The sequence below is a fragment of the Takifugu rubripes genome, chromosome 22 (assembly GCF_901000725.2).
Source record: "Takifugu rubripes chromosome 22, fTakRub1.2, whole genome shotgun sequence".
Taxonomy (NCBI): Eukaryota; Metazoa; Chordata; class Actinopteri; order Tetraodontiformes; family Tetraodontidae; genus Takifugu; species Takifugu rubripes.
The window spans coordinates 9,776,763-9,795,435 of NC_042306.1; the positions used below are offsets into that span (position 1 = coordinate 9,776,763).

The 18,673-nt window shown below is 46.1% G+C and overlaps 2 protein-coding genes and 2 pseudogenes across 4 annotated transcripts; 2 read left to right on the forward strand and 2 right to left on the reverse strand.

Moving 5' to 3' along the window:
* The first annotated feature begins 1,563 nt into the window (after nucleotides 1–1,563).
* scg2b (secretogranin II b) lies at nucleotides 1,564–4,723 on the forward strand. The gene is made up of 2 exons (XM_003975599.3): nucleotides 1,564–1,715; nucleotides 2,143–4,723. The coding sequence occupies exon 2, from the start codon at nucleotides 2,160–2,162 to the stop codon at nucleotides 3,936–3,938; it is 1,779 nt and encodes a 592-aa protein (XP_003975648.1). The 5' UTR covers nucleotides 1,564–1,715; nucleotides 2,143–2,159; the 3' UTR covers nucleotides 3,939–4,723.
* A 70-nt stretch (nucleotides 4,724–4,793) lies between these two features.
* On the reverse strand, nucleotides 4,794–8,183 carry LOC101079252 (AP-1 complex subunit sigma-3-like). Of its 2 annotated transcripts, XM_011616412.2 has the most exons (6): nucleotides 8,041–8,175; nucleotides 6,728–6,909; nucleotides 6,451–6,559; nucleotides 6,229–6,366; nucleotides 5,567–5,628; nucleotides 4,794–5,368 (listed from the first exon to the last, which is right to left on the reverse strand). In XM_011616412.2, the coding sequence occupies exons 1-5, from the start codon at nucleotides 8,041–8,043 to the stop codon at nucleotides 5,587–5,589; spliced, it is 474 nt and encodes a 157-aa protein (XP_011614714.2). In that variant the 5' UTR covers nucleotides 8,044–8,175; the 3' UTR covers nucleotides 4,794–5,368; nucleotides 5,567–5,586. The 2 variants fall into 2 exon arrangements, with proteins under 2 accessions (XP_011614714.2, XP_029687028.1); XM_029831168.1 differs by lacking the exon at nucleotides 5,567–5,628 and having other exon boundaries at nucleotides 6,728–6,910; nucleotides 8,042–8,183.
* Nucleotides 8,184–8,290: 107 nt separating this feature from the next.
* LOC101068647 (dehydrogenase/reductase SDR family member 12-like) lies at nucleotides 8,291–11,320 on the forward strand (annotated as a pseudogene).
* LOC101079477 (cullin-3-like) lies at nucleotides 11,245–16,928 on the reverse strand (annotated as a pseudogene). Its single transcript, XR_003887018.1, has 16 exons — nucleotides 16,511–16,928; nucleotides 15,695–15,892; nucleotides 15,454–15,567; nucleotides 14,828–14,988; nucleotides 14,549–14,663; nucleotides 14,254–14,482; nucleotides 14,018–14,163; nucleotides 13,772–13,948; nucleotides 13,517–13,687; nucleotides 13,297–13,404; nucleotides 13,098–13,222; nucleotides 12,917–13,013; nucleotides 12,694–12,816; nucleotides 12,301–12,487; nucleotides 12,085–12,229; nucleotides 11,245–11,962 (listed from the first exon to the last, which is right to left on the reverse strand). The product of XR_003887018.1 is annotated as a cullin-3-like (transcript).
* Nucleotides 16,929–18,673: the final 1,745 nt, after the last annotated feature.

The window sequence follows — 18,673 nt, forward strand, 5'->3', positions numbered from 1 at the left end:
CATTTGATAGAGTTGCCTCCCAGAGAAAATCTAATATAATTTAAAGCTTTATCATAACTGTAACAATCAGGAGACATTTCCTCATTAGGCTCCTCTGATAATCCCTTCAATTTGCTTTTCACAGAGACAAACAGACATTTTCTGAAGAGAAACGCATCACGTATCAGATGCTGGGGCTGTGTGGAAGGATACACACAGACAGCAAGGCCCGGCGGGGGAAATCACAGATCCAGCGGGCGAATCTGCTACGATCTGTGGGGACTTGAGATGAAACATTCCTGATCTATCACTCAGAATCGTCCACACTGCCCCCGGGGGGAGGGAGACGGGGGGCCCCGGGGAGGGGGGTCATCTGCTTCTTAGCACAGCAGATAAAGAGGCAGAGGTTCAGATGAGGCGATATCTGGAAGGTACCCGAGGCGGGGCTCGTCACTTGGCTCTGATCCTTATTGTTCGGTTGGGGGTAAAAAAGATACATTAAAAGCCGAAGAGGGACAAGTTCTGTTGTCAACGCTAAAAGGGACGTGTCCAGGCAGGACTTGTTTGAATGCCACATCTTTCTGAAATGCAATCCTGCCTATTTATGTCCAGTCAATCAAATCCACCCTCCGTGATGGCGTCCATTTTCTTCCTCACTCAAAACACCATCTCGGTCTCTGCATGAGCAGTGAATGCATCCTTTAAATGCCTGATGTCACTCTGACGAGGGATGTGACGTCAGAGCAGTGATGTTGGGGGATCTATCCAACCCAGATCTCTACCTCCTTCCCCCTGTTTCCATGTCAAGCTTCTCCATCTCGTTCCTTCATTTACATCAGTAAAATAATCCGCATGTAAAACGTGGATTTTACATGAAAGTGGCTCACATCAGGACACATTTTAAGGGTGCTATCCTGCAGCTCTGCTACTTTCTATTCCAAAGACCAACTCCAGACTGGTTGCAGCCTCATACTAGTTAAACATGAATGAGACAAATGTGAGAACTAAACATGTTCTGTTGACAACAAGGGGGGCCAAAAATAGGTTGGGTTTCTGTTTATTTGGCTCTCACTGGAAACGTTTGCCCCGCCACTTATCCTCGAACCCAGCTCCTATTTTTATCAGTTTTCAGGGGGCGTTTGACCCTCGTGTCGACAGGAGCCTGTTTATTACCGGTGTGCTGTCTGTCAGAGAGAAAGAGAACTGCGACAGAAGCTCCGCGGTGGTTTGAGCCTGTGAGTCATCGCTGGAGGGTTTAACCATTCCTCTTCCGGGAGGGCAAAGACGGCAACAGGCATGGAGAATTTCATGTATATACACCGAGCGATCCATCGCACTTGCATTTTTGGCACATCTGGGATGCATTTGCTGATAAAACTCCGGTATACCCTTCCTGTGACTGCAATTTATTTTGCTAAAAGCTGATCAGCGTCGACAAAACACGCATCCATTCTCTATTTCGAGGATGTTTGGATCTTTTTTAAGTCGCCGGTTGCGCCGCAAAGCACTATTTTTAATGCAGCCGAGCATCGCAGGGTGAAGTTGAATCATTTATGTGGATGTTTTTTTTAGGAGCGGGTTATTGCGTCTGCTGTGATTCGTGTGATGACGTGTTGGTCAGGTGTCGCCTCATATAACGGGGGGAGCTGTCCAAGTGCTGAAAACAGACGAGAACAGCACCGTTGGAGAGGAGATGCCAAACATCTTCACTGCGATCTGAGCTCTTTTTCCTTAAAGTAAGACCCGTTATTCTTATTCTTTCATATATGTGAGTCATCCTGAGGGTCAATGTGCATCGCAGATTAGATTATTCGCAGGTTTTTTGCCGATTTATGGAAGAAAGGCGGTTATCGATCTGCGCGTTAAGGTCTTTGTAGTGAGATGGTCGGAGATAAGAAGCGTTTCTTCCCGTGCAAGTCGGTGTTGTTTTGGAGGAATCAGGGTCTCCGGGTTGCTCGTAACAACGCGCGGAGTGACTCAAGCAGTGTTGTGAGTGCATCAGCTCAGGCAAAGCGCGGCGTCGTTTCATTCAATTTCTCAATCCCCGCATCCAAACAGACTGCGTGACGCGCAAATGATCCGAGATCCTCGGCATCCTCCGTGCTTATCTGGTTTTGCGTTTGCTGACTAACATCTGCGCTCTCTCCGTTGACTCTCTTGCAGGTAATAAATCGCCTATAATGCTGCATTTCCACCAAAAGTTGCCCGCGGGGAGAGCCGTGGTCCTGCTCGCCTTCCTCCTCCATGGATGCGCCGTGCAGGCTGCGTCTCTCCCCCGTCACTACAGGCTCCGGGGTGGGGAGAGCGAGGGGCAGCCGGCTGCCTACTCACCCAGCTCTGACCTCATCAAAGCCCTGGAGTACTTGGAAAATCTGAAACAGCGAAGCGGGAGCCGACCTGAACCCACGGATTATGACGAAGTGGAAAAGCTCAAGGTTCTGCTCCAGCTCGCCTCCCAGCAGGGCGAGGGTCCCGGGGATCGTCAGCCCGCCCCGGGCACGCAGAGGCAGGACATTACCGCTGAGCAGCTGATGAAAGTCCTCCTCACGTCTCTCCAGGATCAGGGCGGAAAAGACGTCAAAGTCGGCCCCGCGTCGGCGTCCAGGAACGACCGACGTGCGCACAGGCACCGCAACAAAGACACGGAAACCCCCGAGAACGGACCGGCAGATTATGGCAACTTCCCCCAACCTCACAAAAAATTACCCCTGATGTTTGAGGATGAAGAGAACCCGGATGCGTCCAAGCGGGCCACGGAGGACCTGGATGAGCAGTACACGCCCCAGAGCCTTGCCAATTTACGCTCCATCTTTGAGGAGCTCGGCAGGATGCCCGCGGTGGCCGGCCCAAAGAGGAACGTGTTCGGGGACGATGACAACGAGGAGGAAGGCGGATTCAACCCCAGAAACCAGGCCTATGAGGATGCCGGAGAGGAGTGGGTGCCCGTGGAGGAGAGGGAGGAGACGGAGGAGATGGTTGACAGGAGTCACGAAGAGATGGACAGGGCGGTGCAGAACGACCAGGAGGAGGCAGAGAGAGAGGAGATGGAGCGCCGTGCGAGCCAGGACCCAGAGGGTCCCAACGACGACACCAAGCTCGTAGATTACTACCTGTTGAAGGTCCTGGAGATGAGCGACCAGACGCAGAAGAGAGACAAGAGCGGAGAGCAGAGGAAGAGGCTGATTCGACCCTCGATTGTGGATCCACGAACTGTGAAGGAGCTGCTGCAACTGTCCCTGAAGCTCCACGTTCCTCCGCAGGACCTCATCGACATGCTGCTGACCGAGGAGCTCAGGAAGCTGCACCGTGATTCCCAGGGGCCAGCTCGCTACACGACAGGTCAGACCCCCAAGATCAGGTATTTCAGCCGCAAACTGCCGCTGAAGAGCAAACCCGCCCCTGAGGACATGGATCGGGAGGACTTTTTAGACATAATCGGCGTGGAGACGATCAGCAACGAGTACCCCGTAGTGCAGAGGCCCATGAAGACCCCCATCTCCTCCGACAGACTCCCAATGGCGTCAAACCCCGCAAATCCAGTTAAAATGCCACCTCCATCAGGGCGCAGGGAGAACCTCTTTCTGTCCGAGCTCAACAAAATGCCCCTGAAGCGTCAGACCGACGGCGGCGACGACGAAGACGACGGCGACGTGGAAGACGAGGTGACCACATACCTGGCCGCGAAAATCCTCACCGAGTACCCCAACACCATCAGCAAGAGGGACACGCAGGCGCAGCTGCGCCATGAGCTGTACGAGCGCGCCCTGAAGGACTACCTGCAGGGCCAGGCGGAGCCGGAGAGGCCAGTGGCCGAGAGGGGCACCGAGGCGGCCGCGGAGGAGAAGGTCAACCCGACCCAAATGCAGGGAAACGGCGAGGTCGCTGCCAAGACCTCTGCGCCAGACACCGCCAACGAGGAGGAGAGGGAGCGCCGCGAAAAGATAGCGGCCGGGATGTAGCCGGAGGCCCCGCAAGACGCACATGATAAATTAAATATTTACACTGTCTCAAAATCAGTTTGGTGGACGTGATCTAGTTTCCAGGTCTCTATTGTATGAACTATAAGCCAGTATTACTCATGATTACCTTTATGAAAACGAGCTATAGCCTATATGTCTCACGGGTCCGATATAGAAAAACAAGCCCCTATTTGCTGCAGGAACACTATAGAATAGAAGTATTTTAGATTTCGATTGGATGCGATCAGTCAACATGCCAAATCAGAGCAACCTTAATGAAGTCCAAATTACTGAGAACATGTGATGTCAAAACGGTGTGTTTACATTAACCGCGTTTGTAAAGAGCAGAGAACAGGTATATATATTTTCAATTATGGACTATTATGACTGAAAACACTTGGTTTTCACCTCTGAGAAACTACTTACCTTAATACATCTGTAAACTATATAGTATAATGCTGCCTGGGCCCTCAGAACACAAAGAGAATGCAGAGGTGTTCAAGGGCCGATCATATACTTTATTTTAGGACAGTAGGCTGGACTCAGAACCAGTGGTGTTGTGACTCTATATTCAGGGTTAAGTGGGTTTAATGTTACTATGGATTAATATTTCTTAATATCAGACCGTCGCCTGCCTTCCGACCCTTTCATACTGCAAAGCTGTGTTGGCCTATACCAGTGATTTGTGCAACGTTTGCTCATTTTAAACCATTTTGTTACATGTTCCAATGGTGTGTTATGACCACAGACGAATAAAGCATCAGCTGTATTATTTTTCTCCCTGCTGAGTTGTGCTGCCTTATTAAAATAAGAGATAAACAGTTTTTGTCAACAGCAGGAAGAACGACAAGGACATTTATGAAAACAACATGCTTTAATCTGAAACGACATTAGAAATTGCATATTCTAAAAGCAGGATATTCACACCCAAACTCCAGAAAGCTCTTTTAAAGAGTCACATTCATCTCATTCAAAATTACTTTGTTCTTGTGGAGAAATACAAAACATTAGAGCATCAATTATAAATGTTTTCAACACTTAAATTTGAAATATAAGAAAAACGAGCTTACATGATGAAAAGATTCCATTTAACAGACCTTTACGAAGCTAAAAATCCCTTCATGGTTCCCACTGAAGTGAACCATAATTCCTTCTTATTAAGTAATCTAAATAACGTCTGCAGCTTTGCACACCTATAAAATGTTCCCCTTCTTCAGTTAAACACCTAAGAACAAGCGTTGCCCTCAAAGGAAGTGGCGCGGCCGAGATGCTTCAGGCAGTAGGCAGCTTTCTCCAAAAAGTCCATCAGAATCAAAGTGCCTCTTTGCCTTCAGAAACTTTGAGTCGTGTACAGTACGTTGTGTTCCTCCCACTGGTAAAAAGTCCCTCACAGGCTAAAATGCAGGTTTGCTCATGTACTCCTCCATGGTCTGCAAGAAAAGGAGAAGAGAGGACGATTGAGGCGGTGACCCTGGCAAACAGGAATATGGTGCGGCTAATATTCACACACAAACACACACGCTCTCTCTATCACACACCTGCAGACACACACAGCTACACATTGCCTGCCAGTGAATGCTGAGCACACCAACATAAGATGGCAAACTAACACAAGCAGAACATCTAACCTTGCTGTCCATATTCAAGGTCATCCAAACAGCTCCACCTCATACCAATCACTGTTGTCATCCTGAAGCGATAATGGTTAAAATGAATAGGAGGCTACACTGCACACGTGCGCACACACACAAACACGCACACTCTAGATCAGTAGTGTTAATCAGGCCTACTCCAAAGCAGACAACAGCACACCCAGTAAACAACCGTACCACACAGAGCCATGACCCTATAGGCGGAGGAGGGCGTCAGCTAAAATGCTAACTCTACAGCACATTCCAGGGAAATCTGTCTCTCACTCGCAATAAGGCGAGCAGAGAGAGAGAGACAGAGAGAAAGAAAGAGGGATTGGGGGGGACAGCATGACCACAAATCTATAAAAGAAAAAGAAGCACGAGCTAATGTCCACTAAACTAACAGCTAAAGGAAAGACAAAAAAGCGCACCACGATCACAGCAGCACCACCGCTGGTTATGCAACTGGCTACGATGCCGATTGGATCATCTCACACAAGCCGACGCGTCTGTTATAAAGGTTACTGCCAGCACACCACTGACTCCAAAACACTCATCCGGAATACCGCTTCTTAATCATTTCAAGCAGTGCGTCTCATAGTTGGACGCTCACAAATCCGCAGATGGCGGACTGCGTCTTGTGTTGTGTTGCATATCACCTCCTGCAGCATGTCTGAGGCTTCGATGCAGCGATTCACCGTCTGTTTGGACGTCTCTTGGACCTCTCCCCCCATCAGGAACTCATCCAGGATGAAGTAAGCCTTCTCGAAGTTAAAGATGATATCCAGCTCACACACCTGAGAGGAGACGCAGAAGCAGAGGGTGAAAATCATGGAGACCGCCGCCCGTTGAGCGGACAAAGACGAAGCTGATTTGTGTACATTGCCGAAGTATTTGTCCAGCAGTTCCACGTAGCGATGAATGACCTCCAGGGCTAACAACTCATTTTCCTGGTTCTCTATAGCCAGGCAGAAATACAGGCTGGCATACCTGGAGAGAAGGTAGAGAAGACTGTGATTTTATAGGTGCTACATTTACACACATGTAGTAAAATAAGTTGCAAAAAATGCAGTTTGTGCCGTGGCTAGGGGAGCAACCGTGGGTCATAATGAACAAAGAGACAAAGTCCAGAAGGCAACACACGGAGGGAGGGCTCACCTCTTGTAAATGATCTTTAGGTCTTTCCAGTGAAGGAAGTTGCAGGAGCGGGGTTGTCGTGACAACACCATGGAGGTCATTTCCCTGATGATCTTCTTCTTTTCACGTTCTGACATGGGAGAGTGAACCATTTCTGCAGGCGCAGTTTTTCCCTGGCGACTGAAGAGCAGCAGGAAGCGCATCTCAGCAAAACACACACACACACACACACACGCTGCAGATTAGAAAAAGAAAGAATCATCATGAAAATGATGGACCTTCACGGAGGACTCCAAGTAGGTAATTCCAAGAGGAAGGAGAATGCACTTAATACCCCACCCTATCGCAGCATATTCCACAACTAAATAATCCCAATGCTGGAGCTTGTGTTTGCACTGTTGCGAAGTGTGGGAAAGATGTTTAAGACATGCGTGTATAAAAGTCAATATGTGGTAGTCATGGATACCAACCATCCCAGGGCCCAGGATCAGGGCTGTCTGGTAGGCAATTGATTATTTGAAGTAAAAGCAAATTCAGATTAGCCATAAAGTTCTGTAACCATTTAAATGTTGATGTCTGTGTTTGGAAGGAATGCACCCCTCTGATTTATTTAACTTTAGGACTTTTTTTTTTCGATACTTGGGTTCTAAAAGTTTAAATAATTGTTTTTTTTAAATGAATATAAACCTGCAGCTATCGACAAAATCAAACAAGTGAGATTAGAAGATTCAGGATCCACTGGAATAAAAGAGAAGCGAAATAATGAGGAGTACTTTGTGATTAAGTGTCATCGGCAACCCTCATCTCTGATTACAGAACTTTCAGGAAACATGAACATCCTTCCCGGATCACTTCATATCAACAAGGTGGCGAACATTTGAGGGAAAGTATTTATATAAAGATTCCGAACTGGCACCACTCTAGATTCCAGTAGTTCCCTCATTTTCCGGAGATAAGCGAATATTTCTTATTCAGGTGAGGGTTGTGTATTGCGTTAAAGCTCGTCCACAGTCGCTCCAATACTGGTCTTTCCTGCTTCCGGCCCTTATGCAAATTAAAAGCCACGAAACCTGTTCTGTAACAGGGAAATGGCCTCCAACTGACTATAAAAAACTGTTAAATAAATAAGAGGGGGGGGAAACTTGAGGAAAAACCCCTTGTACACAGAACACATCTGCTTTTAGACCACCCGGCGTGGAGAAAAATAGGCCTCCGTGTGCGGAGGTGGAGCCCTTAGCTTTAGCCGCTTTTGAGCGACAGCAGGTGCGACAGGTGAACAGACTCGCAACGCTGTCGTTTACCTGGAGAGGGGGGGGATAAAAAGCAGCCACTCACATTTTGACCCGTGCACCAGGAGCCGAGAGGTCATGCGCGGATTCCGAAATGAAGAACTTTAATCCTCACAATGGGCCAACGGCGCTGCCTGGGCGCGTACTGGTCCGCCGTCCGCTCGGCCACAGTGAGCGAGGTTCGGCGTGACTCCGCCCCCCTGACCGCTGGAGCAGCGGCGGGGCGTCAACGTCACAGCCGTCGGGGTTGGACATGACTTATCTTCTCTTTCGGAGCTCACGGGAAACCTGTGGAGAGCTTTTTCCGAACTTCGACACTGTCTCCTGACAGCTGGGTGTTTTAGCGATGCTGCGTCGGCAGGGGGCGGCAAAGCGCTGCAACCCGGTCCTGGGCCATGTGACTCTGGTCTGGGCTGACGGGGACCCACAAAGCTGGAGCGCTTTTTCTGGATCATGTCTCTGTACCGGAACGCCTGTCTGGTTCCTGAATGGAATCCACCAGTATACAAGGTTAGTCGGCCCCCAATGTTCTTGCTTTAATTACAAACGTTAAAGAACGTCAAGTAGACGAGAATTGGAGGGATGGTTATTCTAGTTGTCCTTTTGCTTTAATTGCATGGTTGATTGTCTACCATGTTTTTTTTTCTTAAGTTATCTGTAGAACAGAACAACAGGCTTGTGCATCACACAGTAATTGACTTTTGTGCAATCTGTACCAGTAGTTACAGAGTTTACTGAGTTGATCACATTACTTGACTCTACCACAGATCAAATATGGGAAAACCAACCCTTCCTCTTCAGTCTATCACATTTTGAAGTTATTCATTTAGAGTTTTTTTCCTCTGCGTCGTTAGGAAGGGATACGAAACAGCAGCGAAAGACTTCGACACCCAGGACCTGGATGTGTCCGTGGTGGGAAGGTCCTTCATGATCACTGGAGCCAACAGCGGAATCGGCAGGGCGACCGCCGTGGCTGTAGCCAGAAAGGTAGGCAGAGGGTTGCTCTCTGCTGAGCACCCTCATTGATGATGGTGCCTCACATGTATGTGTGTGTGTGTGTGTTTCCAGGCGGGACTGTCCACATGGTGTGTAGGAACAAAGATAGAGCAGAGGCGGCCAGGGAGGTTATTGTCAATGAGTCTGGGAACACGGTGAGTGGTTTCAGAATGAAGAAAATAATGACTTGTGAAAGAGGACCTGGATTCCATCTGCTCGTTATTAGGAGGTGTACGTCCATATTGTCGACATGGAGGAAACCCGTCAAGTTTGGGAGTTTGCTGAGGCCTTCAAGCAGCAGCACCGGACGCTGAATGTATTGGTAGGTGTTGCCCATTTCCTCTGATCCCTTTTAATCTCGGATGATCTGATTTGTTCTCTTGTGTGTTTTTCTCTTGTAGATAAACAATGCCGGGTGTATGGTGCACAAGAGGGAGACGAACGCAGAGGGACTGGAGAAGAACTTTGCGACCAACACTATGGGTGAGGCCTCACTTTGCTCTAAACGATCACACCGATCACAGGGTTAAAGCTACAGCTTCATCTGATTTAGGGGTTTACATCCTCAACCGAGAGTCTCATACCGCTGTTTGCAGAAGAGCCGAGATCCACGGTGGTAGGCCTACACACACACACACACACACACACACACACCACACACATACACGCGCACCACACACACACACACACCACATTAATTTCTAAAAATGTGGGGCCTTCCATAGACATAATACATTACTCATCTCCCTACACTAACCATAACCATCCCAACTAATCCCCTAACCCTAACCACAACCTATTGTAATCTCAACCTCAAAACATGTCTTAACTTTTAGCCAAATAACCCCACTTGACACTCTAGCCAGAATGAGTGTTTTGGGTACGCATTATGTAGCAAATACAAGGGCACACACATACTCACCTACACACCATTGCGGTACTCGCCTGTGTCATGTGGAGGGCACAATGCAAAACTCTGTCCAAACACTCAGACACCGCGGCTGTTGTCTAAACTGCGCCTCTTTTCTCCCTGACTGTTAGATCACTGTGTCCTCAGGCGGCATGCTGGTCCAGAAACTGAGAGCAGATGACTTACAGTCGGAGAAAGGCTTCTTTGACAGCGTCATGGTTTATGCTCAGAACAAGGTAGCGTGGCGGAATATAACCCAAAATCTTCAGAATACTTACGTTTGTCAGTGCATGTGATTATTATGCAGGAAACACTGCTAAATAACAGTATGCGTTAGCACCACTATGCTAATATGAGAAAGGAGCAGTTGGTAAGTATCAGTGTTTAGGCACAGGGAAACCCTATTTCAGGCTTCAGACACTGTGCGTGGTCCTGTGTTATTTTCTCAGAGACAGCAGGTGGTGCTGACACAACACTGGGCCAAAGCCAACCCGGTTATTCACTTTTCTGTGATGCACCCAGGCTGGGTAGATACACCAGGTATTGACGCCCCTGCAAAAATAACAGGAAAACTTTGTACAGATACTTTAATTATCATTACAGTGGCTCTTTTCAATTAAACAAGATCCTCAGGATGATTTTTTTTTTTCATTCTTGAATTTTGTGCAGCCGTTTCTAAATCGATGCCCCAGTTCCACCGGATGATGGGGGAGAGGCTGCGCCGTGTCGAACAAGGAGCCGACACCGTTGTGTGGTTAGCGCTGTCGAGGGCGGCTGCCAGAACCCAAAGTGGGCAGTTCTTTCAAGGTGAGTGGGGTCTTCTTCATCATTCCTTCCACCCTCCTGTGGTAGGGGTGTCAGACAGTCTGTTCCATCCAGCTGGGAATTCTGTCCTCCCAGGCAGAAAAACATCCACCTAGGAAAGTGGGAATGCAGGCGAAAGTCACCTAAGGGGTAGTTTGGAAAACCCGGCCGGACTGCGGCCCCCAAGGCCTGGGTTGTGACTTCCCTGTCCTATGGGGATGAAGTCGAGGCTAATGTTTGTGTTGCAGATCGAAGGTGTGTCCCCACCCACCTGCCTCTGGCGTGGACCCACAGCCCTGCAGAAGACATTCAGGCTTTCATCATTCAACTGGACGCTCTGGCTGCAGCCATCCGTTCACAGCCTGATGCAGAGCCTGACGCCCACACACACCCTGCTACACCTGAGACCCTCTGAAATGCTGCCTCCATTACGTTTAGGCTGCTAGGATGTTCTTCAGAATCAGCACGTTTGTCATATTTAGACCTCTGCTATCACAAACGCCACTGTAACTGTAAAGAAGCTAAAGCTCAATCTGTCAAATGATTCTTCACTGTGAAAAAACGGTTTATTGAAGGATGTTTTCAAGCTGAATGCAATATAAAGACATTAGAGGATGTTCTGGGCTCCACTCCACATATACAATTACATTCATGAAAAAACAAAAGCTTCACCACAGCTATTTCACGCTAGACAGGAAAACCTGAGGCTGAATTTCATTAATTACTTTACTTATACTTCCTTGATGAATATAACTGAATCTGCCGTGAGTCTAAGTGACAAGGATGCTAAGATGAAAACCCTCCAGTCTTCTTTCCTTCTTCTTGACTGATGTATCCATTTGGGGACCACGGGGAGGGTGCTGGAGTTTATCCCAGCTGCGTAAGGGCGAAGGCAGGGTCCCCCCAGGATGAGATGCCAGCTCATCGCAGGGCCCTATGTGAGCGTTTAAGGGTTTGAGACCTTGCTCAAGGGTCGGAGAAGTAATAGCTCAGCCTCCAGGGGACTCGTCTAAAAAGTGGAGGGTTTCTACTTCAAGTCATAGTGCGGGGAAAAAAACGTGGGAGGCGTTAGCATGGGGAGGTGCCAGAGCTGGAAACGTACACTCCAGTCTTCACAGCCTGTTCTCTATGCCACGTAGATGTATGCTTTTTGATCCTCAGGTGTCCTTGCTAAAAACTCCTTTTCTATTAGACCCCTATGCACCTTTTAACTGCTGTGTGGGAAGGAACAAAATTTTTCTTCAGCTGCTGAGTCACCTGGAGGCCATAGAAAAATCAGAGAGAAATGGGACATTAAAAAGAGACAGAAACCACAACCAGAGGCGCCTAAATATGAGACTAAAAACAATCATCTTCAGAGAGCTTCAGGTGGAGGCTACCTCTGCAACCAGGACTTTGTGCTGCAGCCGATTCCTTGACTTCATAATCCGGACGATGGCTGCCTCGATCCTGTGCTTCCTTTCTTCGTCTACCTGTGAGATGTCTCCTTCTTCTCTGGAACTGTCGCTTCCTTTTTAGCAGCAACTTGAGTGAATAGACAGAACTTTTAGAGGAGGATCCACTTGTGACCACTGATAAATTGCTCCCTTGCTCACTTGTTTTCAATTTAACTTTGTGCCATTTGCAATTAAACTCATCGTTGACCGTAAAAATGTCCCCTCTGTCCAGCTCCTTGGAGCTGGGCTCCTTTGTCAGAACCCTCTGTTCGGTTTTTCCCCAGAACAAAGGCAGCAGCGCTCGTACCAGATCCCTCTCGGGGATGTCGGTCTCCTGATGGATTTCCTATTTGAACATGGGCAAAAATGTCACATTTAACAGCAGATGACTGCATCTTTTTGTGCAACTCCTTTCCGATAAAGGAAATTCTGGGAGGGGGGGGCTCACCTTAAAGGTGTACTTTTCTTTTATTGTAGAGAGCATGAGTTTTAACAGCAGATGACGCATCTGTGCAACTCCTGATAAAGGAAATTCTGGAGGGGGGGGCTCACCTTAAAGGTGTACTTTTCTCTGTTATTGTAGAGCATGAGGATGGTCATCTGGAAGGTGGACACCTGCAGTATGTGCTTCCGAGTCACCTGAGCATCGCTCGCGCAAGCATCTGAACCATTTTCCTGCAAATTCAACACAAAATAAATGACCCTAATGCAAGAAACACCTAAATTCCCACCAATCTGACACAAAAAAAGGGGTTGTACATGAACATTCATGCACCTTTTTAAGAGATCCGTAAAAGGTGGCATTTACTTCTGCCCAGCCCAGGTGGTGCTGAAGCATGAGCTTCCGACCGATGTGTTTCTCGAGATAAAAGCTGCAGAAATAACCCAAAACAGTTCACGAAACAACAGTTCACGCACAGGAACAAAGAGCAACAGTATCGCTGAGAGAGCTTCACCTTCCGAAGACTTCAAATGCGTTGCTGAGAACAGACGGGATGCTGCATTTAGGTGCTGGTGACTGTGTTGGCCAGACGCCCGCAGTCAGAACTTTGACTGAGAGGTTCACGCCACTTAGCGATATCTTAAAGAAATCAAGCAATTTAAATACACAGTTGAAGGAAGAAACCAGATGTTGTCACGCCGCCATTGGCTTACCTGCATGGTTTGGATGTGGGACCAGAATTCTTGCATTGTAGTGTTAGAGACGCTAATGTCTTTAAACATCCCTTCCAGCTTTGCAGTGAACTGAAAACCACATTCTGTCTGTGAGTGAGAAAAGAAAGAATTGGGGGTCTTTTTGGGACAACATCACCCAGAATGGAGGGTGTAATGAGCGACATTTGGACCTGCGTTTGTCTGTATACGCAGCTCTTACCTTGAGTCTCAGGATCATGCTCTTCTCTATCTCATCCGACACGCCTGTGTTGCTTAGCAACCTGTCGCTCAGATGCTGCTTGTAGTGCTTTTCAAACACGTCCTTCTCCTGCAGGAACTTGAACAACATCAGCGCGTTTTCCAGGAACGACTCGACCTCCTGTTCCGACAGCTGATACCAAAAACAGAGAGGAGAACAACATTAGGAGGCACTAAAGCAGGAAGGGCTGGACGGCTTCAGATGCATGAAACTCACCCCTTTGGCACCTTTCTTTAGCTTGTCATTAATGAAGAGCGACAGACACTCTGGTGAACGCGAGTTGAGGTTAAAAATATGCTCAAAGTCCCCTGTTATGGTTTGTTTGCAGAGTTTGTCGTTGTTGAAGGCCTCAGCAAGGAAATGATCACGTTGGGCCTTGAGGTCCAGAAGATTCTGTTCAAAGAGGGAGAAGGAGTCAACAGGACCTGTCCGTCTCGAGGTGAAGTCCTGCAGGGAGCACACCTGGATTTGGTCCACAGGGTTCGCGCCTACTTCTTCTTGGGAAAACAGAGCTTTGCCCCGTTGCCTCACACTAGAACTCATGGTGTCACACATCAATTTCAGGCCGCCCGGGACCCGACTCAAGAGCCGGTACATACGTGCCAAATCTTAAAACAAAACACGGAGAAACTGCACGCATTCCTTCATTTTATGGAAGTTAGCGTTTGAGTTACCTTAAAGACAAAAGCTTCCTTTACCTTGTACCTTGGTGTGCTCGAGCATGTAAACGAGGCCGGAGTTCTCCATCTCCACTACGGTCTGCATGTGGTCAGTAATCATCACCTGTTCCACCACCTGGATGATGCGCTCCTTCGTAGAGATGTCCATACAGCTTAGCACCCGCTCGCACTCTTGGGTGATGATGTCTTCCACCTTCGTCAAGTATTTGTCCGCACTTTGCTCCGCCAGAAATTTCTCACTCTCCAGCTGAAAGAGCGGCGACATTTTAATTCCGGAAAGAAAACGGACGCGCCGGCTTTTGCAAAGACTGACCTGGAATAATTCTGTTGATATATCTAAGAAAGCGTTCTCAAAATACTCCTCATACACAGACCGTCCCTCGAGGCTAAGAATCATCAGCATCTCGCAGGTGTTTTTGATGGCCTCCCTGTAACAGGGATGATGTCGTTAAAAGCAACAGAACCCCCCAGTGAGCAGTCACACAATCAGATGCCTCCAGAAGCTACATTAGACACCACTTTTGTCAATCTGATCTTCTCAGCCACAAGTGGCACGGGCTTACTTAGGGTCGTTTAGGGTGATCCTGCCTACCTGTTTACAACCGCGCCTTTCCTGTCATGCTCAATCATGCCCAGCAATGTCCACTGCAGTTGTTTGTTAATGGCGTTGTGGCCTAACACCTTATCCTTGAAGATGGTGATGCCAATCGTGTACACACTGTCCATACCGTGATTTTTAGCATAGATCTGGTCCTGGAAGACAAGAGGGAGAAAGGTCAACTGGTGGTTAACCAGGTGAAGAGAGAGATGCCCTAAAGGCAGCTTTGTGCTTGACATCGCCACCAAATGTTTTACTTCAGTCGGGTCATTAGCATCACTCCCTCCCAGGCCCCATCATTAATTAAGATCCCTTTAACAGTAAACACTCTACTAATATTGGTTCTTCTGCTGGTCTTTCCTGCATTCATTAGTCTCTCCAGAGTTCAACATGAAAACGTTTTGCTGCTAACTGAAGTAATAATAAAATAATAATACAAGCTAACACAAGCCAGAGACTCTAGATCGAAAGCAACATGGCAGGGTATATATAATCTGAAACTTGATTGGGATCGGATTTTGAGGCCATTTCTTGTATCAGGATCTGTGAATCCCTCTATAAATTCCCAATGATTCATTTCTACAACAGTCAAAATTAAGATTATGCTGTAAAGCACCTACCATACGGATGAATATGTCTTTAATCATTGCAAGTTCAAATTGATAATCCGTCCAGGCTCGATACAACGTCTCTAGAAAATTATTATAAAGCGAACTGAGGACTTCTGGCTGTACCTGAAAAGATTAGATTGAAAAAAAGGCAAAGTAAATGTCAGAAAAACTTTGGTATGATGAGCAAAATAAATGATATATTTTAAAATATAAATTTAACAACACAATTAACAGAAAGATGCTGCTTTACATTGTTGAGGAGGTGTTCGGTAATGATCTCTTTCAAGCCTGTGTACATCTTCATTACACGCCTCAGCTGCGTCAGGGTGTAAGCAGTGTGGTACAGTTCTGAGAAGCATAAACCTTTGTTATCCTTATTTAGGATTCGATGGATGGCACTCTTTAGATTGTTCCACAGGTTATCCACACATTCCTCGTCTATGTCCATCTGGTTGAGGTGAAAAGACATTTCACGAAGATGAGGTCACTGATGTTGATCACTAAAAAAACATACAAAATATAAGCCCAATGGTAACTAAACGGAACAGCATCTGGCTAGTAATCAGTTCAAACAATGACTGGTGAAGCCTAAATCCCCACAGAAAAATGTCAGAACAGTGATTGTCTTTGTATTTGCTACATATTGATGACTAAAATATGCATTCTCCTAGCAAAGTGAGGACATTTGGTGGGAGTTTGGTTGGTCCTCACAGATTGGAAGGCATGTTTGGCGGTGGAGATGTGGTGAAGTTTAGCTTAGGGAAAGGGTTAGGGGGTTAGTTGGGTTGGTTAGGACTAGGTTAAGAAGCTGGGTTATGTATTATTACTACAATATTCCTCACAAACAGAAGTACAAGGATGTGTTTGTTTCTGTCCATTCAAGTTCTGGCTTCATATACATTCAAGAGTCACCCCTCCAATCGCCATGTACATTATATCATGACCCAGGATGCCCTTCCTCCCTGCCGTTTAGCAGGGGATAAAGCATTGTTTTTTATGCTGCGTTTACATCTATACATCCTGCTACACGCAGTAGGAAACCCTATGATTAACACGTTTCGAGCACCTTGCAGAGACTCGGGGAATCAAGTGTCTTCTGTTGACAATATCTCACCTTAGGCTCTATTTCTGTTTACTCACAGTGGCTAATGTTGTCCCAGTACCAGTACTTCAGAGGGTTGTTGTAACGCAGCTAACATATTTCCAACACATGTTAGCCTGAATCAAAGCTGTTGTGCTTTGATCATGGAAAGAGCAGATATAACATGACAGCCCTATAAAATAAGGTGCAAAATAAGGTAGCACAATAGCTTGTGTTTTTAAAAGAATGTTACAGGTACAAAAAGGTCACAGGCAACTGATATTTGATCACATGGAAGAAAAACTGGCTTTAGAGGCCTATGAAATTGATTTGAAAACAAAATGGAGGAATAGTTGCATCAACTGAGCAGTTTCTGGGTTTTTTTTCCACCAGAGAAAGGTGAACGACATATATTTCAAAAGCCTGAAGTCTATCCTTTATGCTTTTCAACACAAAAATATAAGAAAAGTCAACATAGATTATTTCCCCCATCTGCAGTAAGAACAAATCCATCCTAAAGAATTTCAGTTAAAATTCCAGCTAAATAATTGTAAATTATTATTCCCAGTGCTAGGTCTTAAAACTCTACTCTTGCTATATGACTTTTTTTCTTTGGAGACAATGTTGTAACAAACACTATATAAATAAAGTTTATTCCAATTGAATTGAGTGAAAAGACCTCGACGTTTTCTTATTCTATATATTTCTGATATTGTCAATTGTTCTTTTCATGACTGGCGATCTACTTTGTTAATGGTCTCGATCTTTCGAAACTATTTCTTTTTGTTTAGGATGTTTAAAACCACTGGGGAACCCTTGTTCCCTGTGCGCAGCGCAGAAATCTCGCGAGAGTGGAGACACCGCGGACAGCTGCTCGAGAAGCAGCGCCACACATAATACGACAATAAAATGTACAGATATTAAGTGAAATTGAACATTTAGTCTACGATTCTAAAACCTAGTCTCTAAATAAGACATTTCAATTAATCGCCTCTTGGCTAAACTTGCGTGCGTGCGTGCGCGTCCAACTTCTGGCCTTCACAATTTTTAGAATCCCTTCTAACCTAATCAAAGCTCTTTTGATCGTAGAAATCTCAAATTTTCAAGGTTTCTTAAATTCTTTAATCTTTAGACTTTTAAAAAATCTTTTTGACTGAGGTTCGGAGATAACGGATAACAAATTTGGCTCCTGTGTTAGGTAAGTAATGTTGGGAGGGGGTAATTTAGTTTTTTCTGGCCACTGCAGCACATTTGGAACGAAAAAACATAAATATAATCACGCCTACATTTGTGCCTGGAGATGATTTCGTAAAGGTTAAAGGGCCCTATTGTTTTGTGATTGAAATGAACAATCCAGCCCTGTGATGTATGCATTTTCAGGAACTATCAGAGCAACAATAACATCAAGCTTTCTGATTCCCAACAGGATGAATTCATGGTACTGAATTCGTGGTTCTTGCATATTTACACGATGTCCAAAGCCCTTGGAAACACATCCAGCACACACAGTTTGCTGGTATGGCTCGTTTTTCTTCTCTTTACAGTTTCATTTCAAAAATAGGAAATATAGGGAAATCGAGTTTTTTTTTTTTTTTTTTTTTTTTTTTAAAGGCATTTTATATATTATTATGTACAGTATATTCCTCAGTTGTGGCTATATTTTTGGGTGAATGGGACTCTGCCGCCCTCTAGTGTTCATCAATAGAATAAAGCAAACGCGTCCAGCGTCTTTAAAACTGCAAAATCTTTTGCTCAACCCATAATTAAATCTGTGTCCTCCGCATCAAAACATTTTAATTAAAAATGTCATTTGATGTGTGTATAAAAGGAATACTCTTTGGAAGCGTAATGTCAACAGAAACCTTACAAAATGGTTCAGTGCATTCATGCCTTCAGCTGCATCCTGAAGCACCTGCTTCAGCTGCATGGTGAATGCACACAGGCATGAAGCAGGTGCTTCTTTTATTTAGAATTTGAGTAGAACAGGAACTTTGTATGAATTAGGAACTGAAATGCATATTTATATCACGTAAATCTAAGCTGAATCTGTTTCTAATCTTAAAGTGGGTGTTTCCACAGTCCAGGCTCCACTACTACCATAACTACAATAATCAGTTTTTCTATTAAAGTGCTCTACAATACTAACTA

What these genes read in the sequence shown, in the direction of transcription:
- scg2b (XM_003975599.3), top strand. Translation starts at nt 2,160, where the DNA reads ATGCTGCATTTCCACCAAAAGTTGCCCGCGGGGAGAGCCGTGGTCCTG.
- LOC101079252 (XM_011616412.2), bottom strand. An exon ending in TGGACAAATACTTCGGCAAT is followed by an intron (nt 6,367 to 6,450) that starts GTACACAAATCA and finishes GTCTCCTCTCAG; the next exon opens with GTGTGTGAGCTGGATATCAT. An exon ending in CCTCAGACATGCTGCAGGAG is followed by an intron (nt 5,629 to 6,228) that starts GTGATATGCAAC and finishes TTATCGCTTCAG; the next exon opens with GATGACAACAGTGATTGGTA.